Below are 14,629 nucleotides of genomic sequence, written 5' to 3'. Positions count from 1 at the left end.
GAACGCCACACACACACAAGCATAAGATATGACAGCAAAAGGGGAGAGACGGCGGACATGGCATCTTGCCTCAGGGAAAGACAAACGATCGCGGTGCCGCAAATTGAGGATGGCTTCCTCACATTTGTAGTGTATACACGTGCGGGAGAAAGTAGGGTGGGCGTCACTGCAATTGAGGCAGGGAGCCTGGGAAGAAGAGCAATCCGTCTTAGAATGACCAGAGTCCCCACACATGGGGCATAGAGACACTTCACTTGTGCATTTGAGGGCATCATACCTAAATTTCCAGCACTTATTACAAAGTCTAGGAGAGGGAATGTTCTGAACGGAGCACCTGGCACCAGCAAGAATTATAGAAGATGGAATGGTCCTACTATCAAAAGTGATCTTCACAACTCGAAGAGGCTGATGACGATGACCACGAGAGGGTCGAGTGAACGTGTCCACCTGGAGGACAGAATGGCTTTGGGCTTCAATGATATGTTTAATATCCTCGGGTCAGTCTTTCAGGTCCTTAACACCAGTCGCAACATGGTGCGAGAGGATAACAGTGCCAACACTGGCATTTAACCAGGCATTTTTAGGGACCCTAACAGGGATCTCTAAAAATGCTGGACAATGCGGCTAAGTGGGCAGCTGCTTAGCAGCAACAACACGTGTACCAGTACAGGTGGGGTTAAAACTAACAGAGGCATCCACCGAATCAATGAGGTGTTTATGGAGGGAGAAATCGTCAGGATGTGTAGAATCCAGATGGTTGAGATCAAAGTATTTAGTCCATGCAGCTGGACCAAACAAGGTGTGGTATGTATTAACACGGGAAGAAATCGAGTGAGTGCGTTTGTTGGGGGGGGGGCGGCGCTGAGCACTCCCAGTGAGAGGAGGGGGGGGGGTTAAAAGGCACAGTAGTCACAGTGAGAGAAGTAGTTGCACCAGGTGATGAGGTGGTCACCACCGGGGGCATGGGATTCAACCCTACCACAGAGGAGGAAAGGGAGCAGAGGGGGAAGGGTAGTCGGAAGGGTCAAAGGAGGAACTTGATCTGGGCCCAATGTGGCGAGGGCTACAGAGCCCGGTCTTCTAACACAGTCTAACACAGGGGCCTGGTCGCTCACCCCACGAACCTGCGCAAGAGAGGTCGATTCAGTTTTCAAATATCATCAATTCTAAAAGTCTGGGGCCTTGAACCAAGGGATACCACCTACCGGGGCAGCCAGGGAGATCGAGCTCGGGCCAACACAGGAAGGAGAGTGTCGTTCCCAGCAGTGCTCTCCCTTTTTAACAGAGGAGTCCTATTGCCTCGTCCATTCTTCCACACTGGTGCAAAGGCCCCATTCTCCCTTTTGCCTTAGCCTGGACACCCATCCATCCACTTAGGGCAGCCCCTCACTGTTGATCCCTCCAGCGGGTGGTTCGGTGACTCACAAGGACCCTACAATGGTGTCCTTTTGCATCTACACCACCCAAAGAGGAGCAGGAGGGGAGGGCAAAGGCAACCCTTACCAGTCCCAGGGAGGTGTACGTGAGCCCCTCACCACGACAAGGCGACACCACGGAGGGGAAACATGCACAATGTGCCAATATATAATAATATTAATTTATATTTCAGAAAATTACTATTTTTATTGAACAGCAAGTTAAAATTGATGAATGCATCTGTGGGGTCGACTGCTAGATGGAATTGGCTTGGTCTGAGGACACGATGCTGGACGATGATATCAACTGACATGGAATTTGAAAATCATAATTAGTCTACTACCTTTCCAAAGTGGCAAAATTAATATATAATAGAACATCCAGAAACTATTTAAAGTTGATTTGGGCAGTCTGGAATGTTACTATGGTAGGAGTATCGGTCTTAATGAAGGTCGAGGAATATTAAGGACGACTGCAGGTCCACAACATTGTTCACTGTGATTCCCAGCGTCCATAACACTTTTAATATTGTTTCTTTGCACATGTTTGTTTTATATGATCTTAACACTTTTATATACACTATGCAATCTCCTCCATTAGAATTAACCTAAATTTGTTTTTCCTGTTGAACATCCTTGCCTAACTTTTAATTTGTAGTAGCACCTAGATTTCACTTGAGATTTTCAAAAGCTTTTTTGAATTCGTTGTTCTCCAGGTATTGTCCTTTAGCTTTCCAACGCTTTTTTTCCTTCATTAATTCCCAAATATCACTTCCCTATTTTGCTAGTTGTCTGTGACTGCATTACGACTCCAAGTTTCCTTATCTCCTTCCAGAGCTGTCAACTTACTCTCCACGTTTTCATTGGTCATTCTCAGTCATAATGATTTATGCATGAAATTGTATATTATTCTCAGTTTTAACCAACCTCTTATGAAACCATTCAAATTTGCTTCTTCTGTGGAGAAAACTGAATCGTGGGATTTATTTGCAATAAATTTATTAATTTATAATTTATTTATAATTAATTTATATTAATTTATATTGATTAATAATTAATTTATATTTATTTATATTAATTATTTTTTTACGTTAATTTATTTTTATAGCAGACTGTATGATATTAAAATGGACTGTATGTTTAATTTTCTCACAAGTAGTTTCCTACACAAGCTGGGGGGGTTATTAATTATAGTCTATCAATCGGAATTATCGATTGGTAAACATTCACTACAAATGTTAAGAAGTGTTAGACTACATAGGTTAGTGAATGAAACTTTAGCCTTATCTGACTAGAAGGCTTCAACTTAGTGGTATGGGTATAGAAAACGTGAGGTGCCGGCCAGACTCGTGATCTGACGAGATCATGTGCCGGATGGGACAAGATCAGTCACCTGGTCTCCGTCTCGGAGTGATTCCACATTAATAACTTCACGTCTCAATTGACCTGGGGACGAGTTTTACACCGTAATATTTGCTACTCATAAATTATTCAGTTTACATGTATATAGTAATATTCTGAAATGAAGGATGGAATGTTAACCAAACTACACACTAGAAAGTGAAGGGACGGCGACGTTTGGATCCGTCCTGGGTCATTCTCAAGTCGATTGTGAGATCGAAAGTGAGATCGACGATTGTGAGATCACAATCGACTTGAGAATGGTCCAGGATGGACCGAAATGCCGTCGTCCCTTCACTTTCTAGTGTGAGTGGTTTGGTCAACATTTTTCAGCCACGTTATTGTGACTCCTCGTCTGCATACCTAAGGATGGAATTATTGCTCACCCTTGGTTTTTGCTTTGGTTTCAGGCGACATAACCAAACAGTAAATTACACAGTATATAAGAGCTCTTATAACATATTACGTATATTGTACAGATACAATGCATTCCCTGTATATAATTCTCAGAATTAATTCTCAATAATTCGTTTTTACAGTCTCCGTGGTGTAGTGGTAAGATACTCGCCTGGCGTTCCGCGAGCGCTATGTCATGGGTTCGTATCCTGGCCGGGGAGGATTTACTGGGCGCAATTCCTTAACTGTAGCCTCTGTTTAACGCAACAGTAAAATGTGTACTTGGATGAAAAAACGATTCTTCGCGGCGGGGATCGTATTCCAGGGACCATAGGATTAAGGACTTGCCCGAAACGCTACGCGTACTAGTGGCTGTACAAGAATGTAACAACTCTTGTATATATCTCAAAAAAAAAATAATAATGGTATCGATTTGTGTTGTCCAACTCTTCGAGAATAATTTGTTAAGTACAATTAATCGAGATGAGAACATGACACGTCTGAACAGCTCCGTGTTAAAATGGCTCCTCTCTCTCCTCCCGCATCAGCTGTTCTCCAGATTTTTATCAAGAAGTGGAAAGAGGATTTATACTTAATTTGTTTTAGTATTGATAATTAAGTTCGTTCCAGGGAAATATTTTTATGCTGTTTACAGTCCAGAGACTGATGTTTTAAGATGAATTCACATTATTATTACCTGCTGAATTTAATCGCGACGTGGCAATGATATCCCGTTTTTCTCGAGAGAAAATTCCACTGTAATCTAGTTTTTTTGAATGATTAAAGAATATTCTTTGGTTTAATTTGTTAGCACAAAATAGGCAAAAATATTATCTGCATATTGTATTAAAGGTTAGTAAATGTTGTCATTTTTCCGACGTCTGTTGCATTATTCCTCTGAATTTCTGCAAGTGTCATTGTCTCATGGCAGCCGCCATGTTTGGTGCGTTGCTGTTTACGCTTAATTAATTTGGATAGAAATCTTACCTTTTTTATCTTCATTGTTCTTGGAATGGTTTTCTCCTGCACTTTTAACCTAATTTGGGCAGTTAGTTCTTAACACCAACTTTACTGATCTAAAGTAGTCATTCCCTTTAAATATTTGTTTAATGATGTGATGTGATACTGTAGTCATACCGAGCCAATGTTATACCTCACGTGCATTAAAAACTAAAAAAAAGCAGCATTGGCCTCTGCAGTGTGAGACGTGGGCAAGCGTTAAAGGGAACTCGGGGTAAAAAATATAACAAATTTACTTCTAAATAAAAAATAAATAACTGAATTACAGCAACACTTATCTGACAACTCCTGGCTGTTACACAGAAGCAAAATAGAAACATGAAAGTTACGCTAATAAATTTATTCAATGAGAACAGGTTGAGTCTTACAAAATATGTACATTTGAAACACCACAACCTGGGCACGAAACAGCTGGGAAGCAATTAGCTTGCAATGTTTTCTCAGGAGCACCTGAGAGTGACTGATTTGTCTTTGGTGGTCAGGGGGAATTTATACCTCTGTTGGTGAGGTCACATCCTGTATCAACGTCGCTTGGAACTAGGCTCCGGCAGGGTAACGAGTGAACCTACAGTGAGCTGATGGTGGTGGCCGGAGGAATGGTGGGGGGGGGGGTAGTTGTGTAGTCAATGTATCAGAACCCGGCTTGAACTCCTGAACACACGTTATGACGGTTTGTAGTTCATGTTGGTGTGGAGTAGGTGTCGTGAGTAGGCTGTAAACGACAAAGGTGAGAGTGAAGAAGCAGTTTACAATGCTATGCAGGGGGAATTATGTAACAGTTTACAATGCTATGCAGGGGAGAATGTGAGTTTCCTTTCAGTTGTTCCTCAGATTCTCTAGCCCTTCACACCTCCTGGGACATCATTCGCAGTCATTAAGTTGCTTCTTCAATACTTGGGCAGGTAATAATTGTATCTGGGGCCACTGCCAGTGAGCCTGTCCCTGGTGTGACTAAATGTATGGGTTTGGTGTAAGAAGGGAACGGCACATAGTACATGCCACCAGTGGGACGAACACTTTACTGACCGGAAACATTTGCTTCACAGAGAGATGCTGGACTTCGGATTCCAGCAGCTAGACATCGCCAATGAGATGGACTCACCGATGCTTCGGGCGGAGGCGTATCTGACTCTGGCTCGAGGCAACGAGCGGCTCGGTAACCTGGAGAAGGCTGTGTCATACTGCCGCCACTCCCTCTATAACCAATGTGACCAGTCCCGCACCACGGGGTACGTCCATCTCACCCTCGGCAACACCTACCTCGTCTACTCCAGCTACAGCAAGGCCATCGAGCACTATGAGCTCGCCCTCAAGGTATCGCGCAGTATTCACGACACGGCGCTTGAGCTCCAGGTCTACTGTGGCCTCGGGCACACATTCTGCCTTTTGCAGGACTATGAGAAGTCCCTCTCCTTCAGTGCCAAGGCGTTCGAGCTTTCTAAAAGTTTTCACATTTGTGACCTCAACTCTAAGTTCCAAAGACTGTCGTTGGTGATGCTAGCGACGCCGCTCAGGAAGTTGGGGCGACTCCATGAAGCCAAGGACTGCTGTCAGGTATGTGTCTCTTCCTGTGTGCTCTAGTGGTAAGATGGCCGTGGCCACCAATGAATAGTTATACATACTGTATTTATTCTGTAATATTTTTAATTTTTAATGTTTTGAAAAATTAACATCTTTATATTATTTACAAAAATCACATGCATGAGGATGGCTTAGTCTCGCTGTACAGTTGGCTTCGTTCTTAATCCACAGTCAGGGTCTTCGAGTGTGTGCGTTTCGTTTCACCTAATGCCTCTGTTCACCTAGCAATAAATAGATACCGGAAAGTTTGTATTGTACGTGGGGTTGCTGTCCTGAGAAGGTCAGTAGTTCGATGGGGAGGGGGCTGGAGGGGGCAGGGCCTCGTTACATGAATTAATTGTGTGTATATAATTGTATGTAAGTTTTCACCTAGTTGTATTCATCTAGTTGTGCTTGCGGGGGTTGAGCTCTGCTCTTTCGGCCTGCCTCTCAACTGTCAATCACTCAACTGTTTCTTTACAGTCTCCGTGGTGTAGTGGTAAGACACTCGCCTGGCGTTCCGCGAGCGCTATGTCATGGGTTCGTATCCTGGCCGGGGAGGATTTACTGGGCGCAATTCCTTAACTGTAGCCTCTGTTTAACGCAACAGTAAAATGTGTACTTGGATGAAAAAACGATTCTTCGCGGCAGGGGATCGTATTCCAGGGACCATAGGATTAAGGACTTGCCCGAAACGCTACGCGTACTAGTGGCTGTACAAGAATGTAACAACTCTTGTATATATTTAAAAAAAAAAAAAACTACCATTTCCTATAGTAGTATATATATATATATATATATATATATATATATATATTATATATATACATATATATATTGTGACGGGAAAGTGTTGGAGTGTTGATGTTCGGCAGTCCTCCAATGGAAGGTGTCAAAGCCTGGTCACACTTTAAACAAAAATATAGACTGCTTGCCTGTTGTCTTTGATAAGTTAGAGGGAGGAACACGTAACACAAAATATGAACAATGAAACTTTAATATATTTACTTTAAACATAAATGAAAATAAAGACAAATCTCGGGAAGTTAAATTACAGTTAAATAATAAAGAAAATGCAAGGACAATGTGAAATATTAAAATGGTGCTGAGAATATCGGCTATGGCTGAAACCTCCCTTCGTATACGAGCTAATGAGCGAGTATGCCAGAGAGAGGAGTCAACCTTAAGAGCACAAGGAATATTCTGAAGTGGATAGCTGGTCAGGCTCAGACGTCGATTCGTGTAGAGGGCGCTGAGGTGCTGGGTGCAGGTGCGTGGCTGGCGAGTCACCAATCAGAAGCAGGCAAGCTGGTGAAGGGTAGGTAGCTGGTTTGATGATGAGCCGGCGTGGAGGTGTGTGGAGTAGGGGGATCTTGAATACGTTTTGCCTCTTGGTCAAAACGTTTTGTGCTACTGGTGACGTATCTTGAATGTAGCATCTTATACTTGTGTCTCGAGACATAACTTAAAGTAGGGAAGAGCAGGCTCAATCTCTCTTGAAAGAGATTATCGTTACAACTCCCCCCCGAAGCCTGCGGTTCCGGTGAAGTTACGTCTTCAGGAGGTAGAGTGGTAGGAGGAGCAGCCTCTACCTCATTGACTCTGGAGAGGGCATCTGCTATGATGATGTCAGACCCCTTGATGTAGAGATCTCCAGGTTGAAAGTCTGCAGATATCAAGCCCATTGTAGAAGCCGTCGATTGTTGAATTGTGCTTGCTGCAGGAAGTGTAGGGTGTTGTGGTCTGCGTAGATGGTGGTAGACCGAGCACTTTTCAGGTATGGTTCGAAGTGCTGAAAGTGCAGGACGATGAGTAGCTCCCTGTCGATTGTGCGGTGGTTCCTTGTAGCTGTAGTCGCTAACAGGTAGATTCTCCTCGCCTCGTTGTTGCATTAGGTCACCCTCGATGCCGGTACCACTGGCGTCGACATGGAGGATGAAAGGCTTCGTGATATCTGGCGAGATGAGAATAGGATTAGAACATGGCAAAGGAGCACTATTATAGTCCTGTAAATTGGGATGAAGATCAGGTAGGATTTCCGATTTGGAAAGCACAATTTAGTGTTAATGCTTTCGGGAGAAGCAGGGAAGGTTTCACTGGAGGTATGGACCTTTAGATGTAGAGACAGATGTCAGCACAGTAGGGGGAATACCTTGATACTGCTTCAGGAGGTTGACGTGGCACAACTGGGTCCTCCGCCGCCTATCTGGAGTCTCAAGAACGTAGTTGTTGTTCTTGCACTCCTTGATACAATAGGGTCCTGAAAACTGGTTTTTCAATGGAGAACCTGGGATAGGAAGGTATGCCAATACGAAGTCTCCTGATTTAAATTTCCTTAATTTGCTGCTCTGGTCAAAATGAGTCTTCATCCTCTCCTGGGCTTTCACTAGGTTGTCATTAGCAAATTTATGTACTCTAGAATGTGTTTTTGGTTTTGAAGAAACCGAGGCACATTCTGATGGTCACTGAAGGTGGCATTACGTAGAGAGTCCTTGAAAGCTTTGAGAGGAGTACGGCACTTACGTCCGTAGAGCATCTCATAAGGAGATACTTCTAGTGACTCATTGGGGAGACTTCGAAAAATGCACATTATGAGATCAAGTTGTCTATCCTAGTCCTTCAAAGTCTCATTGCAGAATTTCTTTAGGAGTGCTTTAATAGTCTGATGACTACGTTCAAGAGAACCCTGTGAAGCAGGATGATAGGGGCTGGACAGTACCTGTGTGATGTTGAACTTCTCTAGAGTCTTCTTGAAGAGATCACTGGTGAAGTTGGTGCCACAGTCACTTTGAACCTCTTGGAAATCCATACTGGGTGAAGATCTTCAATAGGTGTTTCACCACTGTAGCAGCCGTAATGTTCTTTACTGGAACTGCTATGGGAAACCTGGTGGTAGGACACATGATAGTTATTATATATGCGTTGCCAGAACTGGTCCGGGGTCAAGGACCAACACAGACAATGATGAGTCTGTGGAAAGGTTCCGCAGGCACCTGGATGGGTTTCAGAGGAGCCTGGGGAATAGAGATGTTAGGTTTACCTGCCATCTGACATATATGACACTCTTTTACGTATTTCTTTACGTTTTTTACCATACCTGGCCAGTAGTAGTCTTGTCTGATTCCGTGGTAGGTTTTGTTGAAGCCATAGTGAGAAAGAGCTCCGTGGGCCAGGTGTAGAATATCGGGCCGTATGATACCTGGTTGATGGGGTTCTTCTACTCCCCAAGCCCGGCCCGAGGCCAGGCTTGACTTGTGAGAGTTTGGTCCACCAGGCTGTTGCTTGGAGCGGCCCGCAGGCCCACATACCCACCACAGCCCGGTTGGTCCGGCACTCCTTGAAGGAATAAATCTAGTTTCCTCCTGAAAATGTCCACGGTTGTTCCGGCAATATTTCTTATGCTTGCTGGGAGGACGTTGAACAACCGCGGACCTCTGATGTTTATACAGTGTTCTCTGATTGTGCCTATGGCACCTCTGCTCTTCACTGGTTCTATTCTACATTTTCTTTCATATCGTTTACTCCAGTACGTTGTTATTTTACTGTGTAGATTTGGTACTTGGCCCTCCAGTATCTTCCCGGTGTATATTATTTGATATCTCTCTCGTCTTTCTAGTGAGTACATTTGGAGGGCTTTGAGACGATCCCAATAATTTAGGTGCTTTATTGCGTCTATGCGTGCCGTATATGTTCTCTGTATTCCCTCTATTTCAGCAATCTCTCCTGCTCTGAAGGGGGAAGTGAGTACTGAGCAGTACTCAAGACGGGACTATGAAAGTATGAAACTATGAAACTCAAACTAGAATTTGCTAAGCTCGAGAGAGAGCAACAACAATGCTGGTAGGAATCACTAGTTGTTCGACATTGGCCCAATCGTCATCCTCCTTCAGCTTGCTGGGTCTGTATCTGCGGTAGAGCAATTCATTCTCTAGGAAGAACCCAGGGATACTGTCAGGTTAAGTCTCAGCCTGGAAGAATAATGGTGTTAATGATTGATCTTCCCTCTGTAACTTACGGAACTCCAACTTGGTAAGATTTGGAGGTAGATTCTGAGGGTCTTGAGGGACAGCGGTAGCAGTAGAGTCAGCTGGTTGCGGCCGTGCAGCTTGTGCTCGGGTGGTCACCAAAACCGGAGGAGAAACTTTATCACTCTCTTGAACCTCTGCTGGAACATATTCAAAGATGGGATTATCCATTACAGAAGTACACACCTGGGGTTTTTCCGTGATGATCAGGTTGGACGGTTGCAGATCTTCTGCCAAGTCGTTGCCAAGGAGAAGTTGCACTCCAGGCATGGGAAAAGGCTTTTCCGTGATGGCGACTTGGACTTCACCGGTCACGAAGGGACAATCCAGGTGGACTCTGGCAAGTGGATATGGAGTGGTAGCAGTGAGGTCAGTGATAAGAACGGTTTCCCCGGTGTAGGCGACGTTATTCACAGCCGATTTCAACATAATGGACTGAAGAGCCGCTGTGTCCCTCAAGATCTTCAATTTGAAACTTCCCTCCGAATCTGTACCGTTGGTAGAGACAGTTCCAGGATACAGGTGTTTACTGAAGAGAGAAAGATCATTAACATTAACACCAACATTCATCACAGGCTTACCGGACTTAGGAGGAGTCTGTTTGGGTTTAGTAGATTCATTGCTCTTGTATTGAGCCTTCACACATCTATCTATAGTATGTCCATAGAGTTTGCAATACAATTGTGAGCTCGCTTCCTCTGTACTCACTTTATTGTTGTACCAAGACTTCTTACTGGGAGGTGGTAATGGTGTCAGCCGGTGGATGAGGCTGTAGGTGTCAGCCGACTTCGCACATCTGATGTAGTCGGTTTCTTCTTTATCTGCTAGATATAAACGGACGGAAGGGGGAACACGTCTCAAGAATTCCTCAACTAGCATGGGGTTGATGAGTTCTGCAAATGTAGAGACATGTGCTGCTTCCAGCCATTTCATAAAATATCTTTTCTTTGTATTGGCAAATTCTAAAAAGGTGGTGGTACTTGCCTTAAGATGGTCACGGAATTTTCGTCGGTAGCTTTCGGTGGAGAGAAGGTAGGCGTCCAACACTGCTTGTTTCAGGGTCTGGTAGTCATTCTCAGACGCTAAGGTACTGAGAGTAACTGCAGCTCTACCTGTAAGATGCACTCTGAGAAGGGTAGACCATTGGTCAACAGGCCAGCTAAGTTGATTAGCTAGGGTCTCAAAGGTGGTAAAAAAGACATCTATCTCTGTCTCAACGAATGGTGGTATTAACTTACTTGCATGGGAGATATTGAAACTTACTGGAAGACTGGCGGTAGCTTGCTGGTTTGAGTGAGGTGCGTAGTCTCCAACGCGAGTTCTTGTTGACGACATTCTATAGCCATAGCAGCTTGCTGTTTGTCATGCTCGCGTTGCATCTCCAGGTGACGATGTTTGGCTTCAAGCTGTACTCGCTCACGCTCCCTGAGTAGTGCAACCTCTCGTTCTTGTTTTTCTTTCCTGATGGCAGCTTCTTCTTTCCTCAGGGCCGCCTCTCTTCTTCTTCTTTCCTCAAGGCGGCCTCTCGTTCTCATTTGGAGAGCTGCTTGTTGTTGCTCTCTCTCGAGCTTAGCAAGTTCTAGTTTGAGTTTCATAGTTGCCAAATCAGGTTTATCTGCAATAGAGTAAGTTTCGTGAGTTTCAGAGTCAATCTTCCTTTCATCTAAGAGGTAATCCATGATTAGGTTATGGATTTCATTTTTGTTGGCTCCATGGGGAACATCTAGTTGATACTCGTGTGCAAGAGTTTGTAATTCAGTTCTCTTGGCACGACACAATGTCCCTATTTCACCAGCTGGATCGTTACTGAAAGCTTGGAGACGAAACATGGTTAAGGATAGCAATTAAATGTACACGAATATAGTTGTGATATGGTAAAGGTCAGAAACAGGATAACGTGGCAACTGGTAACTATCCTGTGGAATTTTAATCTTTAACAATTAAAGTTAATTATAGGATGGTAAATGATTAGTCAATCAAAGTCGCAGGAAATCTTGTATCCGGTACTCAATGTAAGAGAATAAGGGCAAGAAAATCCTACTAAATAAGTGAAACTGAGTTTCTAAAACAAATGAAACATTTAATTGCTCCAAAAGTGAATTAGGTAGTCCAAGAATGTAGGCATACCTTGCCGAGTCTCTATAGGACATAAGCAAGGGTTTCCCCACTAAATGAATATGATACTTACAGAATTAGCGAACTTTGTGCTCTGTAAAAAGAAAGCTAATTCCCTACCTAAGTAAATATCATCATCTCTGACCGACGTGTAGGGGTGCGAGTGTCAACTGGTGACGAGAACTGCTGCTGAGGTCCCAACTCAGCAACAAAGTCCGTGCTAGAGGAACTATGGCCCTCTTTTCCTCCTTCGGTCGGATTGCAGAAGATAGGGTGCTTTGACCCAGAGACAAATCAAAGTTCCAGGGTACCACAATGATGATCTGCCGAAAGTATGAGAAATATCCTAGGGACAAAAGGTGGTAAACACGAGTAATAACACGGAGGCAGAGATGACCAATTAAGAGAATGACTGCGGCCTACAGTCACCACGTAATCCAAAGTTATCTCACACTCACCATATGCTACTCTCGGAATGCACAATACACACAGCACCATATATATATAAAAATTAATGATAATATTGAAAGGCTACTTTAGCAAAGTGAAGTACGCTTACCATAAATTGACGTTCTGGTACTAGTACCTGAGTGAAGCTCCTTGGACAGGCCCCCATTAAAATGTGACGGGAAAGTGTTGGAGTGTTGATGTTCGGCAGTCCTCCAATGGAAGGTGTCAAAGCCTGGTCACACTTTAAACAAAAATATAGACTGCTTGCCTGTTGTCTGTGATAAATTAGAGGGAGGAACACGTAAAACACAAAATATGAACAATGAAACTTTAATATATTTACTTTAAACATAAATGAAAATAAAGACAAATCTCGGGAAGTTAAATTACAGTTAAATAATAAAGAAAATGCAAGGACAATGTGAAATACAAAATTACAATGTTAAAATGGTGCTGAGAATATCGGCTATGGCTGAAACCTCCCTTCGTATACGAGCTAATGAGCGAGTATGCCAGAGAGAGGAGTCAACCTTAAGAGCACAAGGAATATTCTGAAGTGGATAGCTGGTCAGGCTCAGACGTCGATTCGTGTAGAGGGCGCTGAGGTGTTGGGTGCAGGTGCGTGGCTGGCGAGTCACCAATCAGAAGCAGGCAAGTTGGTGAAGGGTAGTTAGCTGGTTTGATGACGAGCCGGCGTGGAGGGTGTGTGGAGTAGGGGGATCTTGAATACGTTTTGCCTCTTGGTCAAAACGTTTTGTGCTACTGGTGACGTATCTTGAATGTAGCATCTTATACTTGTGTCTTGGGACGTAACTTAAAGTAGGGAAGAGCAGGCTCAATCTCTCTTGAAAGAGATTATCGTCACAATATATATATGTATATATATATATATATATATATATATATATATATATATATATATATATATATATATATATATATATATATATATATATATATATATATATATATATATATATATTATTAAATATGACCGAAAAAGTAAGATTAATAATTCTAACACGAATTTTCTCAATCTTTCGTACATTTCTTTTCACTGTTGGTGGTAATTCAAAAATCAATTCTCCAAAATTCATTTTTATTTCTTGTCTGACGCGACACTTGAGCGCGTTTCGTAAAACTTATTACATTTTCAAAGACTTTAGTTACACATACACAACTGAATAGAACTTACACATCTCCGATTTGTTTATATCTACATTTGAGTGAGGTGGATGGGGTGAGGTGGTATTTAATAGGGTATTAATTTCATCAACACAAGACAAAACACGAAACAATGGGTATTGAATAGAAGTGATTGTAGAAAGCCTATTGGTCCATATTTCTTGATACTTCTATATTGGAGCAGAGTCTTGAGGTGGGTAGAATATAGTTGTGCATTAATTGGCTGTTGATTGCTGGTGTTGACTTTTTAATGTGCAGTGCCTCGCAAACGTCAAGCCGTCTGCTATCGCTGTATCTATCGATGATTTCTGTGTTGTTTACTAGGATTTCTCTGGCGATGGTTTGGTTGTGGGAAGAGATTATATGTTCCTTAATGGAGCCCTGTTGCTTATGCATCGTTAAACGCCTAGAAAGAGATGTTGTTGTCTTGCCTATATTCTGGGTTTTTTGGAGCTTACAATCCCCAAGAGGGCATTTGAAGGCATAGACGACGTTGGTCTCTTTTAAAGCGTTCTGCTTTGTGTCTGGAGAGTTTCTCATGAGTAGGCTGGCCGTTTTTCTGGTTTTATAGTAAATCGTCAGTTGTATCCTTTGATTTTTGTCTGTAGGGATAACGTTTCTATTAACAATATCTTTCAGGACCCTTTCCTCCGTTTTATGAGCTGTGGAAAAGAAGTTCCTGTAAAATAGTCTAATAGGGGGTATAGGTGTTGTTTTAGTTGTCTTTTCAGAGGTTGCATGACGTTTCACTTTCCTTCTTATGATGTCTTCGACGAAACCATTGGAGAAGCCATTGTTGACTAGGACCTGCCTTACCCTACAGAGTTCTTCGTCGACTTGCTTCCATTCTGAGCTGTGGCTGAGAGCACGGTCGACATATGCATTAACAACACTCCTCTTGTACCTGTCTGGGCAGTCGCTGTTGGCATTTAGGCACATTCCTATGTTCGTTTCCTTAGTGTAGACTGCAGTGTGGAAACCTCCGCTCTTTTCCATGACTGTTACATCTAGAAAGGGCAGCTTCCCATCCTTTTCCATCTCGTAAGTGAAACGCAGCACGGA

The 14,629-nt window shown here is 43.1% G+C and overlaps 1 protein-coding gene across 1 annotated transcript in view; it reads left to right on the top strand.

Annotated features, from left to right (window-relative positions):
- The window catches only part of LOC123760171 (43 kDa receptor-associated protein of the synapse), a gene marked incomplete at its 5' end in the record, with an annotated part of 183,238 nt that overhangs the window by 61,394 nt on the left and 107,215 nt on the right, over nt 1-14,629 (top strand). The window contains one exon of the mRNA XM_069325620.1: nt 5,283-5,786. Within this exon, the coding sequence (XP_069181721.1) occupies nt 5,283-5,786 (504 nt within the window). The remainder of the gene's footprint in view (nt 1-5,282; nt 5,787-14,629) is intronic.

This window comes from Procambarus clarkii, chromosome 16 (assembly GCF_040958095.1).
Source record: "Procambarus clarkii isolate CNS0578487 chromosome 16, FALCON_Pclarkii_2.0, whole genome shotgun sequence".
NCBI classification, from domain to species: domain Eukaryota; kingdom Metazoa; phylum Arthropoda; class Malacostraca; order Decapoda; family Cambaridae; genus Procambarus; species Procambarus clarkii.
The sequence above is the reverse complement of the archived record's forward strand: the minus strand, read 5'-3'. Positions and strand labels throughout refer to the sequence as shown.